Source organism: Canis lupus, chromosome Y (assembly GCF_048164855.1).
Source record: "Canis lupus baileyi chromosome Y, mCanLup2.hap1, whole genome shotgun sequence".
NCBI classification, from domain to species: Eukaryota; Metazoa; Chordata; class Mammalia; order Carnivora; family Canidae; genus Canis; species Canis lupus.
This window is the reverse complement of record NC_132877.1, coordinates 7,457,307-7,481,569: the sequence shown is the minus strand read 5'-3', so window position 1 is coordinate 7,481,569 and position 24,263 is coordinate 7,457,307. Positions and strand designations below refer to the sequence as shown.

General features: G+C 36.7%; 1 protein-coding gene across 12 annotated transcripts in view; it reads right to left on the bottom strand.

Annotated features, from left to right (window-relative positions):
* The window catches only part of LOC140629100 (protein WWC3-like), a 253,207-nt gene that overhangs the window by 126,240 nt on the left and 102,704 nt on the right, over positions 1 to 24,263 (bottom strand). For 11 of the 12 annotated variants that reach the window (XR_012026979.1, XM_072818541.1, XM_072818543.1 and 8 more), the window contains 2 exons: positions 11,505 to 11,614; positions 2,939 to 3,142 (listed from right to left, as the gene is read on the bottom strand). Coding sequence is in view for 11 of the 12 variants with exons in the window: in XM_072818541.1 (XP_072674642.1) it covers positions 2,939 to 3,142; positions 11,505 to 11,614 (314 nt within the window). In the remaining variant the exon portion in view is untranslated. The remainder of the gene's footprint in view (positions 1 to 2,938; positions 3,143 to 11,504; positions 11,615 to 24,263) is intronic. The other variant, XM_072818536.1, reaches the window with a different exon arrangement.

Genomic DNA, 24,263 nt, shown 5'->3' with positions numbered 1-24,263 from the left:
TTCTCCCTCTGTCCTTTTCCCCTTCTTGTGAGCTCTCTCTCTCTCACTCTGTCTCAAATAAATAAATAGAATCTTTTTAAAAAGGTGGATTTGAGCACTTCTTGAATGAACTTTAACCATATACTCCTGGAATGAAATACTCTATTAGGTTGAATGACATGAAATTGTTAATATTGGTTCTTTTTTATTACCTATAAAAATTGCAATATGATGTGGTGAAATATCATTTTAGCTAAGTGGCTTTCTGAAAGATTTATGATCAGTAAATGCTTATAACCAGTTACAAGCTAATGCTCCTGTTACATGTATGACCGCAAAGCAAAATTTTATGGGCTTCTAGTCTCACAAGAGCACCAAAAAACTCATATGCTCAGTTATAAAAATTGTCTCAATAGATTTCCAAAGATCAAATGCTTACATACAGTACTTTCTTACCACAAAGGAATCAAACTGGAAATAAGTAACAAGACATCATAAAAAGTCCCAAAAGTGTATTTCTAAGGAACTCATGGACCAAAAATAAATCATAAAAGAAATTAGAAAATATTTAGAAAAAGTTTAAAAGAAAAATGAAAACACAGCACAGAAATATTTGTTTAGTTAAAAAGTGTTTAAGGGAAAATGTAATCCTTAAATTCTATGTGAGAAAAAAAAGTTCCAAATTCAATTATCTAACTTTAGGGACTTCTACTTTTGGAAGGCAGAAAAGGAGAAAACGAAAATCAAACTAAATAGTAGAAAAGAAATAATAAAGAACAGAAATCAGTAAAATAGAAAGCAAAAAATAAATAAGAGAAATAAATAAGGTTAAAAGAGTTCACTATAAGGATAAGTTAAATTAATAAAACTATAACTACACTGATTAAGAAAAAATACAGAACACACAAATTTACTCATTATTAGTAATGAAATAAACTGCTAAGAAGCTATAGAAATTGAAAGGATATGGGTCTTCTAATAATATTCATATCTTATGAACATTATAAATTTGACAGCTTAGGTTAAGGAGCAGCATATTTCCCTTAGAGTTAAATACAGCTTGCTGCCTATGCCTATAATTATACTAGGATATATCCACACACATTCATTAGAAATTATCTCTGACTAATTTTGCACTGTAACAACAGGGATGAATAGCTGTAATGAAGAGCCTCAAAGTTTATAATCTTTGCTGTTTGATGCTCTACAGAAAAGTGTGCAAGCCTTTTGATTAGATCAAATAGATTCTTTAAAAAATACACATGCCAAAATGGATTCAAGGAGAAATAGAACACCTCAATAGCCCTGCATCTATTAAAGACACTGAATTCGTAGTTTAAATCATTTCCACAGGGACACCTGGGTGGCTCAATGGTTGAGCATCTGCCTTCCGCTCAGGGTGTGATCCTTGGCCTGGGGATTAAGTCCTGCATCAAGCTCTCTATAGGGAGCCTGCTTCTCCCTCTGCCTGTGTCTCTCTCTGCCTCTCTGTGTGTCTCATGAATAAATCAATAAAATCTTAAAAAAAAAAAAAAAAAAGAATTTCTACAAAGACAATGGCAGTGTTTATGGTGAATGTCATTAAACATCTCAAAAATATTTAATATAAATTTTATAAAAATTATTTCTGAAAAGAGCATCACTCCTTAATTCAATCAATGAGACCAGTATAACCCTGACAATAAAGTCACAAAACATTACAAGAAAAGAAAGCTATAGAGATTAAAAAACCAATTTATAAAAACTTAGTAGTGACCTAACCATTGTGATTGGGGGGGAAAAAAGGTAGTATTTATCCATATGTGAATGAGGAGGCATTGGGCAACGTGGAAACAAGAAACTATTATCCCTGAACACATTTTTAAGGCATATATGATCATGGAAATATCTTAAAATCTAGTTACAGAGAAAAATTCCATCATTATAGGAAGCATATATGACTTATTCACCTGCAATATCAAAGAAAACAAAATAAAAACCAAAGCAGTATTAGAAATATGGCCCCTTTGTGTTTTGTTGTTGTTCAAGTAGGGCTTGATATCACAACCGTGAGATCATGAGCTGAGTTGAAATTAAGAGTTAGAGGTTAACTGACCAAGCCACCCACGTGCCGTTAGGCTGTTTGGGTATTTTTTTAATCCATTCTAATTTATAATACAGAATAAATCTATGAACCTGTCTTTAGTGTTCAAAATTCTGCTACCCAGTGAAACCAGACAATTGCAACACGGCCATTACATTATAGGTAAACCCCTTCATATAAGGTAAAAGGTAAAACCTTTTATAAGGTAAAACCAGTAATAACTGCATTAATTTTTTCTATGTACTGGCTCTCCAGTTTTGGCTGTATGCAACTGTGGTGGGTTGTGACAAGTTTGGAAGAAACTGGCTCACGCAGTGACTAAGTATATCAGGAACAAAATTTTTTTTTTTTTTTTAATTCATAGGGACACAGCTAGAGAGAGAGGCAGAGACACAGGCAGAGGGAGAAGCAGGCACCATGCAGAGAGCCCGATGTGGGACTCGATCCCAGGTCTCCAGGATCACGCCCTGGGCTGCAGGCAGCGCTAAACCACTGCGCCACAGGGGCTGCCCAGGAACAAAATGTTTTGACTTTTCCTAATAAAGTTCCTATCCGCAATAACAAATGGAAAACACATGGGACAAGGAAAGCTATTTCACAAGAGTTCCTTGAAACTTGCTTTCCTTCCTTCCCCATGAATATAAGGTCTGGAGGGTGGGACCTTTGCTTTCACAGACTCCACCATACCATGGTACCTGGGCATGAGGCATAGGCCCCAGATAAATCCTCGCTAAAGCACTGGCTGAATGGTATTTGACTTCAGATCAAAATACTGATCACCCAATACTGTGTAGGGAGAAAGTAGGGAGCACGTTCAGGGTTTACAGGTAAACTAGCAGATAGTTGGCTTCCAAGGCCCAGGAGCAGTCAACTCACAGCTGGCATAGGAGCGGCTGTCATCCTCACACATCTTGTGCAGCTGCTGGTACTCCTCCTGAGCTAGCTGGAACCGCTGCTGCTTAATCTGGTAGATTTCTTTCTTGGCGTTGAGGGCCTCCTGGGCTACAACCAAATACTCCTTCAGCATCCGCTCCTGCTCGTGCCTCCACTGTTCTCTAGGGTCCTCGATCTGGGTAAGCTCTGAAAGTGAAAGGCCAAGAGCTTAAGTGGCTTAAAAGTAACATCTTTTAAGATGTTAAGCCAATATGAAAATTAATGAATTGCCAGGATTCTACATAAAGCTTCTTGTAGTGCAGAATACTTTCTGTTCACATATCCATACTTGAGAGAAGAAGAAAAGTATGGATATGAAATGATTGGCTGGAGAGGTGCTAAAGAAAATACTACACAATTTTCACACTGTGAATAAACTTTGGGGACGATGAAACCAAATGAGCTCATCACAGTCAAACAGTTATTTCCAACCTTCTTGCTGACTTCTTTCTTGCCAGGGACACCCCTCTGTTCCAGCTTACTCCCCCTCCCCTTGCCTCTGCACTAGACCTGCATCTCTTCTGCAGTGTTTGCAAACCCCATCATCTCTCACCTATAAATTCTCGCCTTTTCCACTCTTTTCTCACTCTACAAGAAAGGCTCATGCCTCCCCCCCACCCCCTCTGGCTCCAGCCTCTTTCCTGGGCTCCCATTTTTCTTTCAAATTCCTCCTAGCAGTATCTCCACCTGGAACAGACCTAGAAGAATTCTAACTCATTCGTGCAAAGCAGAACTTACTCTCACACAGCGTCCCTTTAGTACGAAAACCAGAACCAAAGCAAGCAGTGACACAACAATCATCTACTTCTCCTTCCACCTCCCTTCTCAAAGTAAGCAGAAGCATCTGGGTCTACCCAAGTAGCTAACCTAAGACTTATTAGGATTCTCATCAGAGGGGCAGCCCAGTGGCTCAGCAGTTTAGCGCTGCCTTCAGCCCAAGGCCTGATCCTGGAGACCCGGGATCGAGTCCCACATCGGGCTCCCTGCATGGAGCCTGCTTCTCCTTCCCCGTGTCTCTGCCTCTCTCTCTGTGTGTCTCTCATTTATCTCATAAATAAATAAAATCTTACTTAAAAAGAAAAAAAAAAAAAAAGGATTCTCATCAGAGAATGCCTGCTTTTCTCCTTCACCCAGAATATTCTGTGTGTGGTCAACAACTTGTGATTACTGCCCTAAACAGAAGAACGGTGACTAAGGACATATTCTTCTCCTCATATGCTCTAAGTTAATCCCTCATGATGTCCTTTCAAAAATATCTAGTCTATCTAATCAAACAAAAAATGTGCTAACTTATTTACTTAATTTTTTTAAACTAGGCTTCATGAGCACATTGGAGCCACCCAAGCACCCCAATGTGTTATTCTTTAAAGCACCAAAGCCCAGGCTTCTTAACATGACATTAGAGTCCCCAAACTAACTTCATTTCAATGTTACAAAACTTTTTACCACCAATATACTCTTAAAAACATTGAAGTTTCCACAGTCTCCCAATATGCCACACTGGCTCATCTGTGCATTTCTTTATGATGCTTCTGTATACCAGAAAACCTACTATCTTCTAAGATTCACTGACAGGCATGTTTGTGTTTGTCTCTTTGTTAGTTTTGTTTTTAAGGAGTCAATACTGATTTTTTTTAAAAAATACTTTTTTTTTTAATTTATGCATGACAGACATAGAGAGAGAGAGAGGCAGAGACACAGGAAGAGGGAGAAGCAGGCTCCACGCAGGGAACCCGACGTGGGACTCGATCCTGGGTCCCCAGGATCAGACCCCAGGCTGAAGGTGGCGCCAAACCACTGAGCCACCGGGGCTGCCACTGATTTTTTTTTTTTAATGTATTTATTCATTTGTGAGAGAGAGTGAACACAAGGAAGAGGGAGGAGCAGATTCCCCGCTGAGCAGGGAATCTGATGTGCAACTCTATCCCAGGACCCTGAGATCATGACTGGAGCCAAAGGTAGATGTTTAACCAAATGAGCCACCTAAGTGCATCTAGGCATCTTTTTTATAACTCTTTCTGTACCTCTGCCTGGATCTTCTTGACATTTAGTCAGTGTGAGACCTCCTGCAGCAGACAAGCATTCTTCACACACTGTCTATGTAACCACAGATAATTAGGAACCTCAAAAGCAGTCATTCATGGCTATTGTGGCCCCTAAAACCACTGTCCACCAGCAGCGTTCCAATTTTGATATTTTAATTTTTACTTATTATTATGGAAGTAAAGTTGGCATACATTTTATATTAGTTATAGGCATACAACAGTTATTCATTACTCAGGGCTTATAGTGGTTAAGTGTACTTATAATCTGTACATTACAATTTTATCACAATAATATTGATTATATCCCCCATGCTGTATTTTTTTATCTTCATTACTTACATATCTGTAACTGTAAATTTGTATTTTTTAATCCCTTTCAATTCTGTCTCCCATTCCCCTACCCATCCCCTGCCTGGCAACTGCTAGTCTATTCTCTTTATTTTATTTTATTTTATTTATTTTATTTATTTTTTAATAAACTTATTTTTATTGGTGTTCAATTTGCAAACATACAGAATAACACCCAGTGCTCATCCCGTCAAGTGCCCACCTCAGTGCCTGCCATCCAGTCACCCCCACCCCCCGCCCCCCTCCCCTTCCACCACCCCTAGTTCGTTTCCCAGAGTTAGGAGGACTCCTCTTGCTCCAATCCTCACCAACATTGCTTTCTAGTGATGCTTATTTTAGCCATTCTGATAAGTGTGAGGTGGTATCTCACTGTCGTTTTGATTTGCATTTCTGTAATGGTAAGTGATGTTGAGCATTTTATGTATTCCTAGAAAATCTTTCTGTCTTTTTTGAAAATGTGTCTACTCAGATACCCTGCCAATTTTTAATCAGATTTTTTTTTCTGGTGTTGAGTTGTGTAAGTTCTTAACTCCTTATGCGATATATTGTTAGCAAAAATCTCTCATTTAATGGTTTCATTTTTGCTCTTAATGGTTTCCTTCACTGTGCAAAAGATTTTTATTTTGTGTCACCACAGAGTTCTTTTTGTGCTTTGTTTCCCTTGCCTCAAGAGACATATTGATAAATATGTTGCCAAGAACAATGTTCAAGAGATTACTGCCTGTGTGTTCTAGGAGATTTGTGGTTTTAGGTCTAGCATTTAGGTCTTCATCCATTTTGGTTTATTTTTTTAAATAAATTTATTTTTTTATTGATGTTCAATTTGTCAACATACAGAATAACACCCAGTGCTCATCCCGTCAAGTGCCCACCTCAGTGCCCGCCACCCAGTCACCCCCACCCCCCACCCCTCTCCCCTACCACCACCCCTAGTTCGTTTCGCAGAGTTAGGAGTCTTTCATGTTCTGTCTCCCTTTATGATATTTCCATCCATTTTGAATTAATTTTTGTGTATTAGTGTAAGAATGTAGTCCAGTTTCATTCTTTTTCATGAAGATGTCCAATTTTCACCATATCATTTATTAAAAGGAGTCTCATTTCAGCATTGCATATTCTTGCATCCTTTGTCATAGATTAACTGACCATATAGTTATGAATTTATTTCAGGACTCTCTACTCTGTTACTATTTAGATCTACATGCTATATTTGTGCCAGTACCATGTTGTTTTTTTTCTAAAGCTCATACTATATCCTGAAATCTCATATTGTAATAATACTTCCAGTTTTGTTCTAAGGACTGCTTTGGCTATTTGAATTCTTTTGTGGTTCCAGGCAAGTTTTAGGATTATCTGTACTAGTTATGTAAGAAATGCTGTATTAGTATTTTGATAGGGATTGCATTCAATCTATAGATTGTTTTGAGTGGTATGGATATTTTAACCTTATTTCCCTTGATCTATGACTATCAATATTTTTTTTATTTGTGTTTTGTTCAATGTCTTCCATCTATGTCGTTCAGATTTTAGAGTATAAGCTTTAAGTTCTTTGCTTAAATATATTCTAGATATTTTATTCTCTTTGGTTATATTGTTGGGGATTTACCCCAAAGATTCAGATGCAATGAAACGCCGGGACACCTGCACCCCGATGTTTATAGCAGCAATGTCCACAATAGCCAAACTGTGGAAGGAGCTGGTGTCCATCGAAAGATGAATGGATAAAGAAGATGTGGTTTATGTATACAATGGAATATTACTCAGCCATCAGAAACGACAAATACCCACCATTTGCTTCAACGTGGATGGAACTGGAGGGTATTATGCTGAGTGAAGTAAGTCAATCGGAGAAGGACAAACATTATATGTTCTCATTCATTTGGGGAATATAAATAATAGTGAAAGGGAATATAAGGGAAGGGAGAAGAAATGTGTGCGAAATATCAGAAAAGGAGACAGAATATAGAGACTCCTAACTCTGGGAAACAAACTAGAGGTGGTGGAAGGGGAGGAGGGCGGGGGGTGGGGGTGAATGGGTGACGGGCACTGAGGGGGGCACTTGAGAGGATGAGCACTGGGTGTTATTCTGTATGTTGGTAAATTGAACACCAATAAAAAATAAATTTATTATTAAAATAAATAAATAAGTAAGTAAGTAAATAAATAAATAAAGTTCCCTCTTGGAACAGCTTTTGTTGCATCCCAAAGGTTTGGAATGTTGTATTTTCATTTATGGTTGTCTTTATGTATTCTTTGATTTCCTCTTTGATTTTTTCACTGATCCACTGGTTGTTTATGTTAATTACTCTCCTCACATTTTTGTTTTTTCCCAATATTCTTGTAATTGATTTCTATTTTCTTAGCATTTCATTAGAAAAGATGCTTGATATGATTTCATTTTTAAACATACTAAGACTCATTCCTTATGCTTACATCTGATCTACCATGGAGACTGTCCCATGTGCAAAGAATGTGTATTCTGCTGTTTTGGGATAGAATATTCTATTCATTTCTTATTAATTTTCTGTCTAGTTAACTAATCATTGTAAATAACTGCATGTTAAAGTCCACTGCTAATATTGTATTATAATTTTTCCTTCTGTGTCTCTTACTATTTGATTCAAGTATATAAGTGTTCCCATGCTGGGTGCATAGATATTTACAATTTTAAAGTACAATCTACTTCTTGGATTTTTGTCGTTATATATTGTCCTTTGCCTCATTGCCATCTTTGTTTAAAAGTCAAAGTTGTATGAAATAAATATTGATATAACAGTTTATTTGTTGTTTTTCACTTCCATTTACATGGAATATTTTCTTTCCCAGTAGTTCACTGCATGTCTGCATAGGACTAAAATGGGTCTCTTATAGGCAGCATATAGATAGTCTCCTTTCTTATTTATTCAGTTATTCTATGCCTTCTGATTGGAGCATTTAGTCCATTTACATTTAAAGTAGTTATTAACAAATATATACTTATGGTCATTTTGTTACTTGTTTGATGGTTGTTTTGTTGTTCTTCTCTGATCCTTTATTTTTCTGTCCCATTCTCCTTGGTTTGAGCTTTCTTTAGCATTATGCTTGAATCACTTTATTTTTTGTGTATCTATTACAGATTTCTGGTTTGTGGTCATCATTAGGTTCATATATCACATCCTGTGTGCATATCAGCCTATATTAAGTTGATGGCTACTTAGATTTGAACACATTCTAAAAGTATTAAATTTTTACTCTCATATTTTACACATATGGTACCATATTTTACATCTTTTTATTTTGGGGGTCTCTTGGCTTATTTTTGTAGAAATGATTGATTTTTTACTTTTTTGTTTTAATGTCCAAATTGGCTTTATAAGTGATGTATCTACTTTGACTATTTTTGCTTTTTTCCTTTCTTAATTTTTTTCTACTGATGATCTTTTCTTTCCACTTAAAGAAGTGCCTTGGTCAATTCTTGTGATACTAGTTTAGTGGTCATGAACTCCTTTAGTTTTCTTCTGGGAAACTATCCCTCATATTCTGAATGATTGCCTTGCTGGTTAGAGTATTCTTGGTTGCAGGTTGGTCTCTTTCAGCACTTTATATTGTGTTACTCTGTTAGGGCTTGCAAAGTTTCTGCTGGAAAAAACCCACGAACAGTCTTATAGTATTTATCTAGTAGGTAACTGTTTTCTTTTCTTTTGCTGCTTTTAGAATTCTCTCTTTATTGTGATACCTGGGTGGCTCAGTGGTGATCATCTGCTTTTGGCTCAGGGTGTTATCCCAGAATACTGGGATCAAGTCCCACATAAGGCTCCCAACAGGGAGCCTGCTTCTCCCTCTGTCTGTGTCTCTCTGCCTCTTTCTGTGTCTCTCGTGAATAAGTAAATAAATAAATAAATAAATAAATAACAAAATCCTCTATTTTTAATCTTTGCCTTTTTAATAATTATGCGTCCTTGGTATGTTGTTGGTAAGGGCTGTCTGTGCTACTGGATCTAGATGTCACATTTCTTCCCCAGATTAAGGAAATTCTTCTTCAGGTAAATTTTCAGCCCCTTTTTTTCTCTCTCTTCTCATTCTGGGATCCTTATAATGAGAATTTATTATAGCTGATGATGCCACAGATTTCCCTTAACCTTTTTTTCTTCTCTCTGCTCAGCTTGATTACTTTCTTCCACCTTGTTTTCTAGTTCACTGACCCATTCTTTATCTTCTCATCTGCTACTGATGCCCTCTGGTGTATTTCTAATTTCAGTAATTCAATTCTTCATCTCTAACTGGTTCCTTTTTTATTTTCTTCATTTTAGTTCAAGGTCTCTCTAACATCTCCAGTCTTTTCTCAAGTTCAGTGAGTCTTTATGTCTACTCTTCCAGTCCTTTGGTTGTTTTCAGAGTTGATTGCTTACCAACCAACTTGCCTCTCTGTATGTCTATCATATAAGGTAAGCTACTCCCCTACCAATTCCCTGTCAAGTTCCAATTTTAATACCTATAGTCTCAGATTTTGTGCCTTAAAAAGGCTTATACTGTGTTAACAAAAGTTGAAGGTCTCAGAGATACAAGACAATAAGATCCTGAGCCTTCAACACTATTGCAAATTCCCCTGTACTGGGTCATTCCAGTTATATTCAAAGTGGTAGGAAGGAAGTCCTTGGTGGTTACTTGGATTTAAAATTAACAGCCGGGGCACTTGGGTGGCTTAGTGATTGAACATCTATCATGTTCAGGTCATGATTCTGGGGTCCTGGGATCGAGACCTGTATCAGGGGCCTGCTCTCCCTCTGCCTGTGTTTCTGCCTCTCCCTCTGTGTCTCTCATGAATCAATAAATACAATGTTTAAAAATAAAATAAAAATAAAAATAATAAAATTCACAGCCATTCCCAGAGTGCTGTAAGGAGCAGCTCTACATGTGGGAGCTGCCTACCAACAACTAGGAAGGTAAGTCCAAATACCTCAAATACCCAAAACACACACAGAGATGAGGCACCAGGTTCGCTGGGGCACAGAGAGGGCCTCCTTCAGCCTCACTAAACAACATGTGAGGGGTGGATTCACCCAAAGCCTTCTTGCCACTTGGGTAACTGCATGGAAAAGCAGCTGGTGCAGGGAAATTCTTACTGCCAAATCTCTGGAGTGAAGATACAGCTCCAAATTACTCAGATGGTAGGCATCATGAGTCTTTGGGCCATCCTAATCTCCCCTGCACTGAATAAACTGTGTGTCTCCAGGACTAAAAAATGACAAACGGCAGAAACACTAACGGTAGCTAGGATGAAAATGGAATATGGTGCAAAAGCAGGAATCTAAGAAAGAAGTGGAACCTCAGATGGTATGAGATTGAGGAAAGCTGATGAAGGGGTGGCAATCCAAGAGTGAGGAGCAGAGAGAACAGAATACAGCCTGTGAACCAGGGTGTGCTGACCTCAGCACCACTGCCATTTCAGAGTCAGCTCATTCTTAGGCAGGCTGTCCCAAACAGCGTTAAGAAGTTCAGCAGTATCCCTTGCCCCCACTCAGTAGATGACAGTAGCACTTCTCCCACAAATAATAATGGAAATTGCCTCTGAATATTGCTAAGTAGTCCTGGGAAGCAAAATCAGATGTGTTCTGAGAGACATTGCTCTAAACAGTTCTTCAAAGAAAATGGCAGTCAAGGACCCACAGTATTATTTTAGCTGTAGTCTTTAAAACATTTTCTCACATTGTAAAGATCAAAAAGATGTATTAAACTTTAAACTAAATGTCTAAGCCAAATGAAGTTAAGGTAATCACTTCAACATTTATTGTTTCAAGAAATTTTTAGAAGTCCTTTTTTCCAAGAATTAACTTTCTCACTGTAAAAGTATCACTTCTGAACGCAAAAATGCCTGGGAAATGTGTTCCTCATATTAGATATTAAAGCCCTAATACTAAAACATAATACATTTGTTCTTTAGCAAGACAAAAGCAAGGTATATCTAAACAACTGCTTTACTTTTGGAAGAATTTAGCTAGTGAAAACTTTATATTACATTAACAGAACTAGTCTAATACTGTCTTAAATAGAAATTGTTTTACAAAAAAGTTCTTGTCATCTTTGAAATTCAATATGAACATTCACTCACATATAATCAATGAACATGATACTTTCCTTACTTTTTATGTGGTCCATGTAATAAGTTCCAATTTGTTTATCATATACAGTTTCCCATCCTAAAGGCAGTTCATCCCCAACACAATCAGCAAAGGTCAGTGGCTTTGTTATCCTAAAAAGTAAAGCAATGAAAGAAAGAATTGAAATTAGAGACAATTATGGACAGACTTACTGAATCAATTCTAAAATTAAATCTTAACATAAGGGAGCAGCCCTGGTGGCACAGTGGTTTAGAGCCGCCTGCAGCCCGGGGTGTGATCCTGGAGACCTGGGATCGAGTCCCACATTGGGCTTCCTGCATGGAGCCTGCTTCTCCCTCTGCCTGTGTCTCTGCCTCTCTCTCGCTCTCTCTGACTGAATAAATAAATAAATCTTTAAAAATAAATAAATAAATAAATAAATAAATAAATAAATAATAAATCTTAACATAAATTTATATTATCTGGGGGATCCCTGGGTGGCTCAGTGGTTTGGCGACTGCCTTTGGCCCGGGGCATGATCCTGGAGTTCCGGGATCGAGTCCCACATCAGGCTCCCTGCATGGAGCCTGTTTCTCCCTCTGCCTGTGTCTCTGCCTCTGTGTGTGTGTGTATGTGTGTGTGTGTGTGTGTGTCTATCATAAATAAATAAATAAATCTTTAAAAAACTTTTATATTATCTAATACAGTTAATTGCTCTAAATCCAATTAATTGTTTGGAAAATTAGTTCACAATGTTTCCCACTAATAATAACTATATGAATATAGTCATAATAAAAGAATTAAAATCTCAAAACTCAACATTTAAGACTAGTGAAAATATATATTCACAGTTTTTTAAGAAACTGATAAAGCAAGCATTTCTTCAAAGGATTGTATCTAATATTGAGATCAAAGGATGTAGCTCATGTACAACAATGGAATACCTATCTTCTCCTTTGATTTCCTTAGAAGTTTGTCCCTGAAGAAAATTTGTTTCCATAATTTAAACATCAATAATGGCATAAGTCTATATGAAATACTATGGGTTTTTTAAAAGACTTATTTATTTATTTTAGAGAGATAGTGTGTGTACATGAGTGTGGGGAAGAGGGAGAAGGAGAGAAAATCTGAATCAGACTCCCTGGCACAAAGCTGGATCTTGGACCCCAAGATCATGACCTGAGTTGAAATCAATAAGAATTAAGAAGAATTAATTATTGATAAGAATTAATTATTTAATGAATTCAGCATTGCTCATTAACCAATTACAAAAAGCAAACAAGGTATATTAGAAAACTCTATTAAGCAGCATATTTAAAACTCACAAAAAGAAAATCAGAGATAGTAACTTTGTGAAGTTGGAAGTCTGTATGATCAAGATGAAAATATGAGTGGGTTTTATACACCAGAATGAACAATCCAAAATGAAGTTAAAGAAAACTCTATTTATAAAGAGTACCACCAAAGAATTAAATACTTCAGAATAAATTTAGTGAAGGTAGTTTAAAATTTATATAATGAAATACACAAGACAATGGTGAAAGAAAATAAAGAGGTAAAGAAATGGAAAGTTAAACTGCCTACGTGGTTTAATTATGCTGAGTGAAGTAAGTCAATCAGAGAAGGACAAACATTATATGGTCTCATTCATTTGGGGAATATAAATAATAGTGAAGGGGAGTGGAAGGGAAGGGAGAAGAAATGGGTGGGAAATATCATAAAAGGAGACAGAACATGAAGACTCCTAACTCTGGGAAACGAACTAGCGGTGGTGGAAGGGGAGAGGGGCGGGGGATGGGGGTAAATGGGTGACTGGCACTGAGGGGGGCACTTGAGGGGATGAGCACTGGGTGTTATTCTGTATGTTGGCAAATTGAACACCAATAAAAAATAAATTTATTATTAAAAAAAAGTTTTAACACTGTAAAAACAGCAATATTCTTGAAGTTAACCCCCATGCAACAAAAACAACAAAATATAAATAATCCCTCTCACAGAAAGAAATGTAAAGCTAAACCTTGATATATAGACAGAGTAATGTCAGAAACATCACACACTAATTTGCAAGGCCTTGCTGCTCATTGACACAAAAGCCACACAAAGGCCAACACATGACCCATTTCCAGAAAAGACACAAGACCTTAAGCCTTTGCCCTCGCCTGATACAAGTCCAAAGATATGCCCTACTACTTAGAAAATATACTACAGAATAAATTGCAAAGGCTAGAACACCTGGCTATTTATCACATGCCCAATTTCCAATAAAAGATCAATAGGCATATAAGAAAACAAAACAAAACAGCAAAAAGAACAATTAAATTGAGCAAAAAATAATTTCCAGAACACAATACTAAAGGAATAAAGTCAATAGACTTACTGAATGAAGATTTTTTAAAATATTGTTTCTTTAAGATTTTATATATTTATTTGAAAGAGATGGAACAAGAGCAGGGAAAGGGAGAAGTAGATTCCCCATTGAGCAAGGAAGCCCAATGCAGGGCTCAATCCAAGGACCCTGGGCTCATGACCAGAGGCGAGGCAGACACTTCACTGCCTGAGCCACCCAGACATTCTTGAATAAATACTTTGAAACAATAATCTTAATTGGCTTAAAAGCTAACAAAAACAAAGAACTTAATGAAAAAATACATAAAGTTTCAATAAGAAAGAGAAAGTAAACAGAGAAAAAGAGGCATATATAGCACTAGTATGCAGTCTTTATGAAAGTTTTACAAGAAAAAAGAGAAAAGAAAAAGAGATAAAGAAATAATGGGCAAAACTCTGCAAATACGGAACTATAAACATGAGAAATTCAATAAATCAAAAGCACAAAAAAACCTAAAGACATTCATACTAAGATACACCATAATCAAACTATCAAAAGACAAACAGAATTAGAGAATCTTGAGAGCAGCAACAGAAGAGGAATTTATAACTAAGGAAACGTCAATATCATTATTAACAAATTTACGAGTAAGAACATTGCTGGCTGGGCAGCCCCGGTGGCTCAGCGGTTTAGCGCCACCTTCAACCCAGGGCATGATCCTGGAGACCTGGGATCAAGTACCACATCGGGCTCCCAGTGTGGAGCCTGCTTCTCCCTGTGCCTGTGTCTCTGCCTCTCTCTCCTCTCTGTGTATTCTCATAAGTAAATAAATAAAACCTTAAGAAAAAAAAAAGAACATTGCTGGCTGAGATACAATGGGATGATATATTTAAAATTCCCAAAGAAAAAACAAGTATTTATGGAAAATTTGACACTTAAAAATAAAATGATCTTTTAAAAAATAAAATTAAGATATTTCCAGCTTAAAAAAAAAAAGACATTTCCAGATAAAGTTTGGGGAATTCAATACTATTAGTCCTAGATTACATTAAATTCTAAAGTGAGTTCTTTTTTTTTTTTTTTTTTTTTTAAATTTATTTATTCATGATAGTCACACGGAGAGAGAGAGAGAGGCAGAGACACAGGCAGAGGGAGAAGCAGGCTCCAAGCACCGGGAGCCCGATGTGGGATTCGATCCCGGGTCTCCAGGATCGCGCCCTGGGCCAAAGGCAGGCGCCAAACCGCTGCGCCACCCAGGGATCCCCTAAAGTGAGTTCTTTAACGTGATATAAAAGATGTGAATGTGGCAGCCCAGGTGGCTCAGTGGTTTAGCACCACCTTCGGCCCAGGACGTGATCTTGGAGACCCAGGATCAACTCTGTGTCAGGCTCCCGGCATGGAGCCTGCTTCTCCCTCTGCCTGTCTCTCTGTCTCTCTCTCTGTCTCTCATGAATAAAAAAAAAAAAAAAGTGAATGTGTAATTTGACATCACATAGTTGTCAGAATGGCTAGTATCAAAAAGACAAGAACCAACATGTGTTTGCAAAGATGTGGAGAAAAAAGAACCTTCATGCAGTACAGCTGATAGAACATAAACTAGTGTAGGCACTGTAGAAAACAGTATGGAAGTTCCTCATTAAATTAAAACAGAATTATCAAAGGATCCAGCAATTTCACAACTGGATATTCACCCTAAGAAAAGGAAAAAAAAAAAAACAAAAACATTATTCTAAAGGATATATGCACCCCTATTATTAAAGAGCCAAGATATGAAGGCAATGTAAGTGCCCATCGACTGATCAGCGAATAAAGATGTGATGTGCGCCTGCACACACACCACATTAAGCCACAAAATAAGATTCAACAAATTAAGAACACAGAAATCAAACCAATTACCTTTTGTAACCACAGTGGAATAATAGAAATCAACAGCAAAAGGAAAGCTGAAAAAACATCTGAAATATTTGTAAATTAGCAGTCTTCAACAACCTTACAGCAAAGAAAATGTCACAATCAAACAAAAAATACCTCACAGAAATGAAGGAAAAAAACGATATATTAAAAACACATGGGATGCAGCTAAACAGTACTAAGGGCAAAGAAAGAGTGAAAAATGCCTACATTATAAAAAGGAACATCTTAAAAATGTAATTCTACACCTCAAAGAATTGGAAAAAGAACAAGTTAAACCCAAGACTGGTAGAAGAAAGCAAAGATTAGAGCAGAGGTAATAAAATAAAGATTAGGGGAGGGTCCAAAATGGTAATGTAGGAAGACCTTAACTCCTATACTGAATTTATGCCTACATATAGAGCAATTCCCCCTGAGGAAGATGGTGAACTGAAGAACAGCTTCAGCACAACAAAATATAGAGAACAGGAGAGACAAGGACAAGGTAACTACAGGACCCCACACCCTACACCATAAATGGCAGTGAAGAAGGATAATATTGACTGAAGAACAGGACATGATTCATCTTCACTGGGGCATAAGAAAAAATACCATTATTTAAGAGGGCAACTAGAATACAAATGATCCAGTGCCAGGACACTGCCCAAAGGTAGCACAACCGTTGAAACTCTCTCTGAAGCCCAAGGAATAAGGAAAAAACAGTTTATGCTCCCCCTCCATTTCAATAGCATATATGAGAGCAGGGTGTGGACACTCTGGCTAGCCTGCCACCTCACAGAGCCAAGGGTCCCTAACCCACACCAGCCCTAGCTGTCCCACAACAGCGCATACTGGCACATCACTAAACAGTATCCATGAGAGCCAAGGTAACAACAGTGGTTTAAAACTTCTGGGAACACTTGGGGATCCCTGGGTGGCGCAGTGGTTTAGCGCCTGCCTTTGGCCCAGGACGTAATTCTGGAGACCCAGGATCGAATCCCACGTCAGGCTCCCGGTGCATGGAGCCTGCTTCTCCCTCTGCCTATGTCTCTGCCTCTCTCTTTCTCTCTGTGTGACTATCATAAATAAATAAAATAAAAATAAATAATAAAACTTCTGGGAACACTCCAAGCCTGCGAAGCTTCAGTTCCAGATAATCTGCCAGGGTATCTACTGCTTAGAGAACCACAGATCTTTCAGCCATCATCCAATTTGTTCCAACCATCCTGCTAGGATGCACCCTGCACAGAGCACCCAAGATGCCACAACTTGCCCCAATTCTTCTCTAGGCATCCTGTCAGGTCATTTCCTAGGCAGAGATCACTGGCATCTTCCACTTGCACCAATGTCAACTGTAGCTCTTCTGCCAGGGTGTTCTCTACATGGAGAGCCACAGAAACTCTAAACTCAGTGACCTCAACACAGTACCCAAGGGCACTAGCCAGAGCCCTGCCAGAGCTCTACCAACAGGTCAGCTAAAGTCACCAGGAAAACACAGTCTATACCGGGGGCATTTGTACACAAGAGCATTCAAGTTCAGAAGAAGTAGCCATTTCACTTAATTCATAGTCACAAACAGCAACTTCAAAAAATCAGTGATAGAGGAATATGCTCCAAGTAAAAGAAGACAAAACTCAGAAAAATAACTAAATGAAACAGAGATAAGCAATCTACTTGATAAATAGTAGAATAATGGTCATAAAAATGGCTCACTGGACTAGAGAGAAATGGGAATGAACTCAGAACTTCAAATGTGAGATAGAAGATGTAAAATAGAACCAAACAGAATAAAAAAAAAAAAAAAAAAAGAACCAAACAGAATTGAAGAAAGAATACAGTAAGTGAAATGAAAAATACACCAGAGGAAATCAACAGCAAACTAGAGGATGCAGAAGAACAGATCAGTGAGTTGGCAAGACAGAGTAGTTAAAAAACACCCATGCTGAAGGACAAAAAGGAAAAAGAAGAAAACACAAAGTGAGGGTAAGTTAAGGGATCTATGGGACCTATGTATTACTGGGTCTCAGAAAGAGAGGAGAGAAAGGGGTAAAAAAATTATTGAGGAAATATAGATAAAAAGTTCCCTAATCTGAAGGAGAAACAAACTCTGATTCAGGAGATACAGAGAACTCCTAACAAGATGACAAAGAGGTCCACACCAAGACATTAATTAAAAAGGTAAATATTAAAGATTAAGAGAGAATGTTTAAAGCAACAAGAAGAAATAAGGTACATACGAGGTAAACCCTATGAGGCTATCAACTTTTTCAGCAGAAACTGTGCAGGGCAGAAGGGACTGACTAGCATGATATATTCAGGGTGCTGAATGGGAAAAATCTACAACCAGGATTTATTTGGAGTAGCAGGAGAGATCAAGAGTTTCCCAGAAAAACAAAAAATAAAGGAACTTATTGCTATTAAACCACCCTTAAAGTGTTCAAAGTACCTCTTTTTAAGAAAAAATTATTTATTTATTTATTTATTTATTTATTTATTTATTTATTTGAGAGAGAGAGAGAGAGAGATTACAAGCAAGGGGAAGAGAAAGGTGAGAGAGAAGTAGACCCTCTGCTGACGAGGAAGCCTGAAATGGGGCTGAATCCCAGGACCCTGGGATCATGACCTAAGCCAAAAGCATCAGATGCTCAACCAACCAAGCCACCCAGGTGTCCCAAAGTACCTCTTAAGTAGAAGAGGCCTTAATTAGAAATAAGATAATTATGTAGGGAAAAAAAAACTTTTTTTTTAAAGATTTCATTTATTTATCCATGAGAGCCACAGAGAGGGGGCGGGGGAGGTGACAGGCAGAGGGAGAAGCAGGCTCCATGCAGGCAGCCTGATGCAGGACACAATCGGGAACTCCAGAATCATGCCCTGGGCCAAAAGCAGATGTCCAACTGCTGAGCCAACCAGTCATCCCAGGAAAAATACCTTTCTAAGTAAGTTTTTAATTTTAATTCATGTGTTAATATACAGTGCTATATTAGTTTCAGGTATAAAATAAAGCAATTCAGTATTCCATACAACACCATATTCTCATCAAGCGTGCACTCCTTAATCCCCATCACTCTGTAATCCATCCCACACGTCCTCTCTGATAACTATCAGTGTGTTCACTCAGTTAAGAGTCTATTCCTTGGTTTGCCTCTCTCTTTTTTCCCCTATGATCTTTTGTTTAGTTTCTTAAATTCCACATATAAGTGAAATCACATATGTGTCTTTCTCTGTTTGACTTGTATCACTTAGCATAATACTCTCTCTAGCTCCATCCACATTGTTGCAAACAGCAGGATTTCATTCTTTTTGATGACTGAGTAATATTCTATTACATATACGTATTTATAAACACACACATACATGTATGTGTGTGTGTCTCTGTGTGTATATAAACATATATACACCATATTTTCTTTATCTGTTCACTAGTTGATGGACACTTGGACTCTTTCCATAGTTTGGCTATTGTGGACAGTGCTGCTATAACACTGGGGTGGATGTGTCCCTCAGAAACATTACTTTTGTATCCTTTAGGTAAATACCCAGAAGTACAATTGCTGGATCATAGAGTAGCTGTATTCAGGTATTCTATTTTATCTTTTTGTGGGACCTCCATGCTGTCTGAAAAGAAAAAATACATTAATTAATTAAATTAAATGAAACTTCCAATAAGGATGTAAAGTGATCATTTATTAAGCTAGTATGAAGATTAAAAGACAAAGAGTAAAGTCGTTTATGTTTAAAAAACTGGTTAAAAGGAATCATAAAATATCTTTGTGTGTGTATATATACACATATCACATGAAGGAGGTAGATAAAATGAAGTTCTTTTTTTATTTTTTTTAAGTAAACTCTACCCCCAACATAGGGCTCGAACTTATGTCCCTGAGATCAAGAGTTGCATGCTCTACCAACTGAGCCAGCAAGGCATCTCAAAAATGAAGTTCTTTCAGAATGTGTTTCAAACCTAAAGTGACCATCACCTTAATTTATACTTTTATAGACTTAGGATATTACATATGAATGTAATGATAACCACAAACTCAAAACCTGTAATTGATAATAAAATAAAAAGAACAGAAGGCTAGCCTAACACTACAGAAAGTCATCAACCACAAGGTAGAATAACAAGAGAAAAATAAAGAGAGAACTACAAAAATAAACAGAAAACTAACAAAATGCAGTAAGTATATACCAATCAGACTGCCTGGGGCCTGGGTGGCTCAGTCAGTTAAGTATCTGCCTTTAGCTCAGGTCATGATCCCAGGGTCCTAAAGGGAGCCTCACATCTGACTCCCTGCTCATCAGGGGTCTGCTTCTCCCTCTACCCATCCCCTAGCTTGTGCTCTCTCTGTCTCACACTTGCACTCTCTCTCTCAAATACATAAATAAGCCTTAAAAAAAGTATATACCAATCAATAACTACTTTAAATGTAAAATGGGCCAAATGTTCCAAACAAAACACATAGGGTGACTGAGTAGATGAAAAAAACAAAGACACATCTGTGTGCTATCTACAAGAGACTCACATCAGACCTGAACATGTATACAGCCTAACAGTGAAAGAATGGAAAACCATATGTCCTACAAATGGAAGAGGTAAAAAAAGAAAAAGAAAAAAAAAAAAGGCTAGGATGGTATTACTTTTATCACACAATATCATGATGAGGGGATCAGTTCAACAAAAGTATATAACAATTTTAACTATCTATGCATCCTATACTGAATTATCAAAATACATAAAGCAGATAACAGCAGACACAAAATGATAAACTGACAGTGGTATAATAAGAATAAAAAACTTAAGCACCTCACTTATATTAATGGATTGATCATCCAGACAGACAATTTACACAGGAACTGTGGCTTTGAATGATACTTCTGACCAGATGGACTTAAAAGCTATATACCAACCATTCCTTCCCTAAACGGCAGAACACGCTTCAAGTGGGTGTGGAATTCTTCAGGACAGATCCCAGGTAGGACCACAAATCAAGTCTTAATATGTTTAAGAGAACTGAAATCAAATCAAGAATCTCTTTTGACCAAAAAAATACGAAATTAGAAATCAATTACAAGAAAAAAAAATCTGGGAAGCATACAAACACATGGAAGATAAAAAACATCCTATCAAACAATAAAAAAATCAATCAAAAGCCGAAGAGAAAGTAAAAAAATACACAGAGACAAATGAAAATGGGAACCAATGGTCCAAAATCCTTAGGATGCATCTAAAGCAGTTCTAAGATAAGAGTTAATAGTTATTCAAGCCTACTTTAGAAAACAAAAATACTGCAAATATACAACTAAACTTATACCCACAGGAGCTAAAAAGAGAAGAAAAAGGCCAAAGTTAGTAGAAGGAATGGAATAATAAAGATCAAAGCAGAAATAAATAAATGAAACAGAATTAAAAGAAAAAATATGTTGGCAAAGTGAACACCAATAAAAAATAAATTTATTATTATAAAAAAAATAAAATAAAAAAATAAAAAGATTTTTAGCAAACTAAAAAAATAAAAAGAAAAGAAAAAAATAAAAGACCAGGGAAAACAAGATCTGGTTTGCTGAAAAAGTAAACAAAATTGATATTCATTTAGCCAAACTCATCACAAAGAAAACAGAGAGGACTCAAGTAAATCAGAAATAAAAGAGAAGTAACAGATACCACAGAAATACAAAAGCTTAACAGAGGACTATGAAAATTTGTATGCCAGTGAATAGAAAACCTGAAAAATTGGATCAGTTCCTAGAAACATAAATCTTCAAAAACTGAATCAGGAACAAATAAATTTATTCAATTTAGTTCAAATTACTAGTAAGAAAATTCAATCAGTAATCAATAAAACTCCCAACGAATAAAGTAAGGAGCAAGGGTTCTAACATGTTAGTTTTACTAAACCTGTAAAGAAGAGATAATTGACTATTAACAAACTAGGCTGAAAAAGATGGGGAAGGAAAGAAAACTTCCAAATTCACTCTCCAAGGCCAGCATTTCTCTGATGCCAAAACCAGTCAAATTCACTACAAAAAGAAAACTATTCAGGCCAATATGTCCAATAAACACACGTCAAAGTCCTAAAAGAAATATACCAAACTGTATTCAAAATTATGTTCTAAAAAAATTCTTCTCCACAATCTCATGAGATTTAATACTGAGATGAAAGAATGATTCTGTATTCACAAATCAATCAACATGATACATCACATCAATAAATAGGTAAAACTATATATAATACTTCCAACAGATGCAGAAAAAACATTTGACAAAGTACAAATACAAATTACAAATACAAATACAAGTACAAATACAAATTACAAAATACAAAAGTATTTTGTATTCATGATACAAAACTTCAAAAAAGTAAATTTAGAGGGAACATTCCTCATGAGGGCATTCCAAGAAAACCACATCATACTCAATGGTGAAAAACTAACAGCTTTTCCTCTAAGATAGGAAACACAACAGGGATGTCCACCCTCACCACTATTATTCAACATAATACTGGAAGTCCTAGACACAACTAGCAGACAAGAAAACTAAATAAAGTCATCCAGGTTGGTAAGCAAAAAAGTAAAGCATTCACTGATTGCAGATGACACAATACCAGTATATAGAAAACTCTAAAAGACTCCACCAAAAAACTGCTAGAACTAGTAAGCGATTTCAGTAAAGTCATACTCAGAAATCTGTTGCATTTCTATATGCTAATTATGAAGTAGAAAAAAAAATTAGGAAAACAATCCCATTCACACTTGCACTAAAATGAATAAAATACCTAGGAATAAATTTAACCAAGAAGGTGAAACACCTGTACTACCAAAACTATAGGACTGATATAAAAAATTCAAATTCAAGATGACACAAACAAATAGAAAAATATACTATGCCAGTCGTTTGGAAGAATTAGTACTGTCAAACTGTCTATACTCCCCAAAGCCATCTACAGATTCAAGCAATCCCTATCAAAATGTAACAAAGCATTTTTCACAGACCTAGAACAAATAATCCTAAAACGTGTATGTGTGTGTGTGTGTGGGTGGGTGGGTGTGTCTGTGACCATAGAAGACAATGAATACCAAATCAGACTTGTAAAACTACAACAAATCTAGAGGCATCACAATCAGGTTTTCAGATTTATGAATATACTACAAAGCTACAGTAATCAAAACGTTATGGTACTGGCAGAAAAATACATAATGATGGAAGTTATACCTTCTAATACACGACACCCAGAACCAAGTGGAACACTGTGTTAGTTCATTTCGTTCTTTCCCATTCTGCTCTGCTCTTTAGGTGCTCTTGGGGAGACTATATTTTCTCTCCACCACCATCCATTATGCTTCTTCCTCCTCGGTTTTTGTTTTTTAATTTTACTATTTTGTTTTAAAATTCATTTTTCTCTTTACTGGTCCTTTTTATTTTGCTCTTTTCTTTATCATTTCTTTTCTGGTCTCTGACTTCTTCAGAATCATATAGGGGATATTATACATAAGTCATGGTTGATATTTTTGACTCTGCTCCCTCATTCAGCCACTCTACACTGGACAAAATGACTAGAAGAACAAATTCACCACAAAAGAAAGAACCAGGAATAACACACTACGCAACACAGACACTGAATGTAGATTTAAATATGATTTCAGAAATTCAATTCAGAGATACAATTACAAAGATACTGGTGGCCATGGAAAAAGGTATAAAGGACTCTACAGACTCTGTTACTAGAGAATTGAGATCTAATCAGGCTGAAATTAAAAATACTTTAACTGAGATACAATCTAAATTGGATGCGCAAGCTGCTGGGGTTAATGAGGCAGAAAAGAGAATGAGTGCATAGAACACAAGTTAATGCAAAGGAAGAAAGCTGAGGAGAAAGAGAAAGAGAATTCACAAGGAATTGCTTAGGGAAATAAACGACAGCTTCAGAAGGAAGAACATATGTCTAATTAGGATTCCAGAAGAGGCTGAGAGAAAGAGAGGACCACAAAGTATATTTCAACATATCATATCTCAGAAATTCCCTAATATGGGGAAGAAAACAGGCATTCATTTCCAAGAGACAGAGAGGACCCTCCTAAATCCATAAAAACCATTCAACATCTATAAATTTAATACCAAAACTTTCAAATTTCAAAAATAAACAGAAAATTCTAAAACCAGCTTCAAGTAGGAGATTCTTAACTTATGTGGGGAGAAGTATCAGATTAACAGCAGGCCTATCCAGAGATCTGGCAGGCCAAAAATGGCTGGCATGACATATACAGGAATGAGAAGAACATGCAGCAAAGAATACTTTATCCAGCAAGGCTGTCATTCAGAATAGGAGCGATAAAGAGCTTCCAAGATAGGCAGAAACTGAAAAATATGTGACAACCAAACCCAGCTCTGCAAGAAGTGATATTAAGGAGGATCTGTAAAAGAAACAGGAAGCCCAAAGAAATAATCAACAAAACAGGGACTGAATAGGTATTACAATGACATTAAATGCATATCTTTCAAAGAGAAATTAAGGACCCAATCACATTTACAATTGCAGGAAAAGCATAAAATACGTAGGAATAAACCTAACCAAAGAGGTAATGGA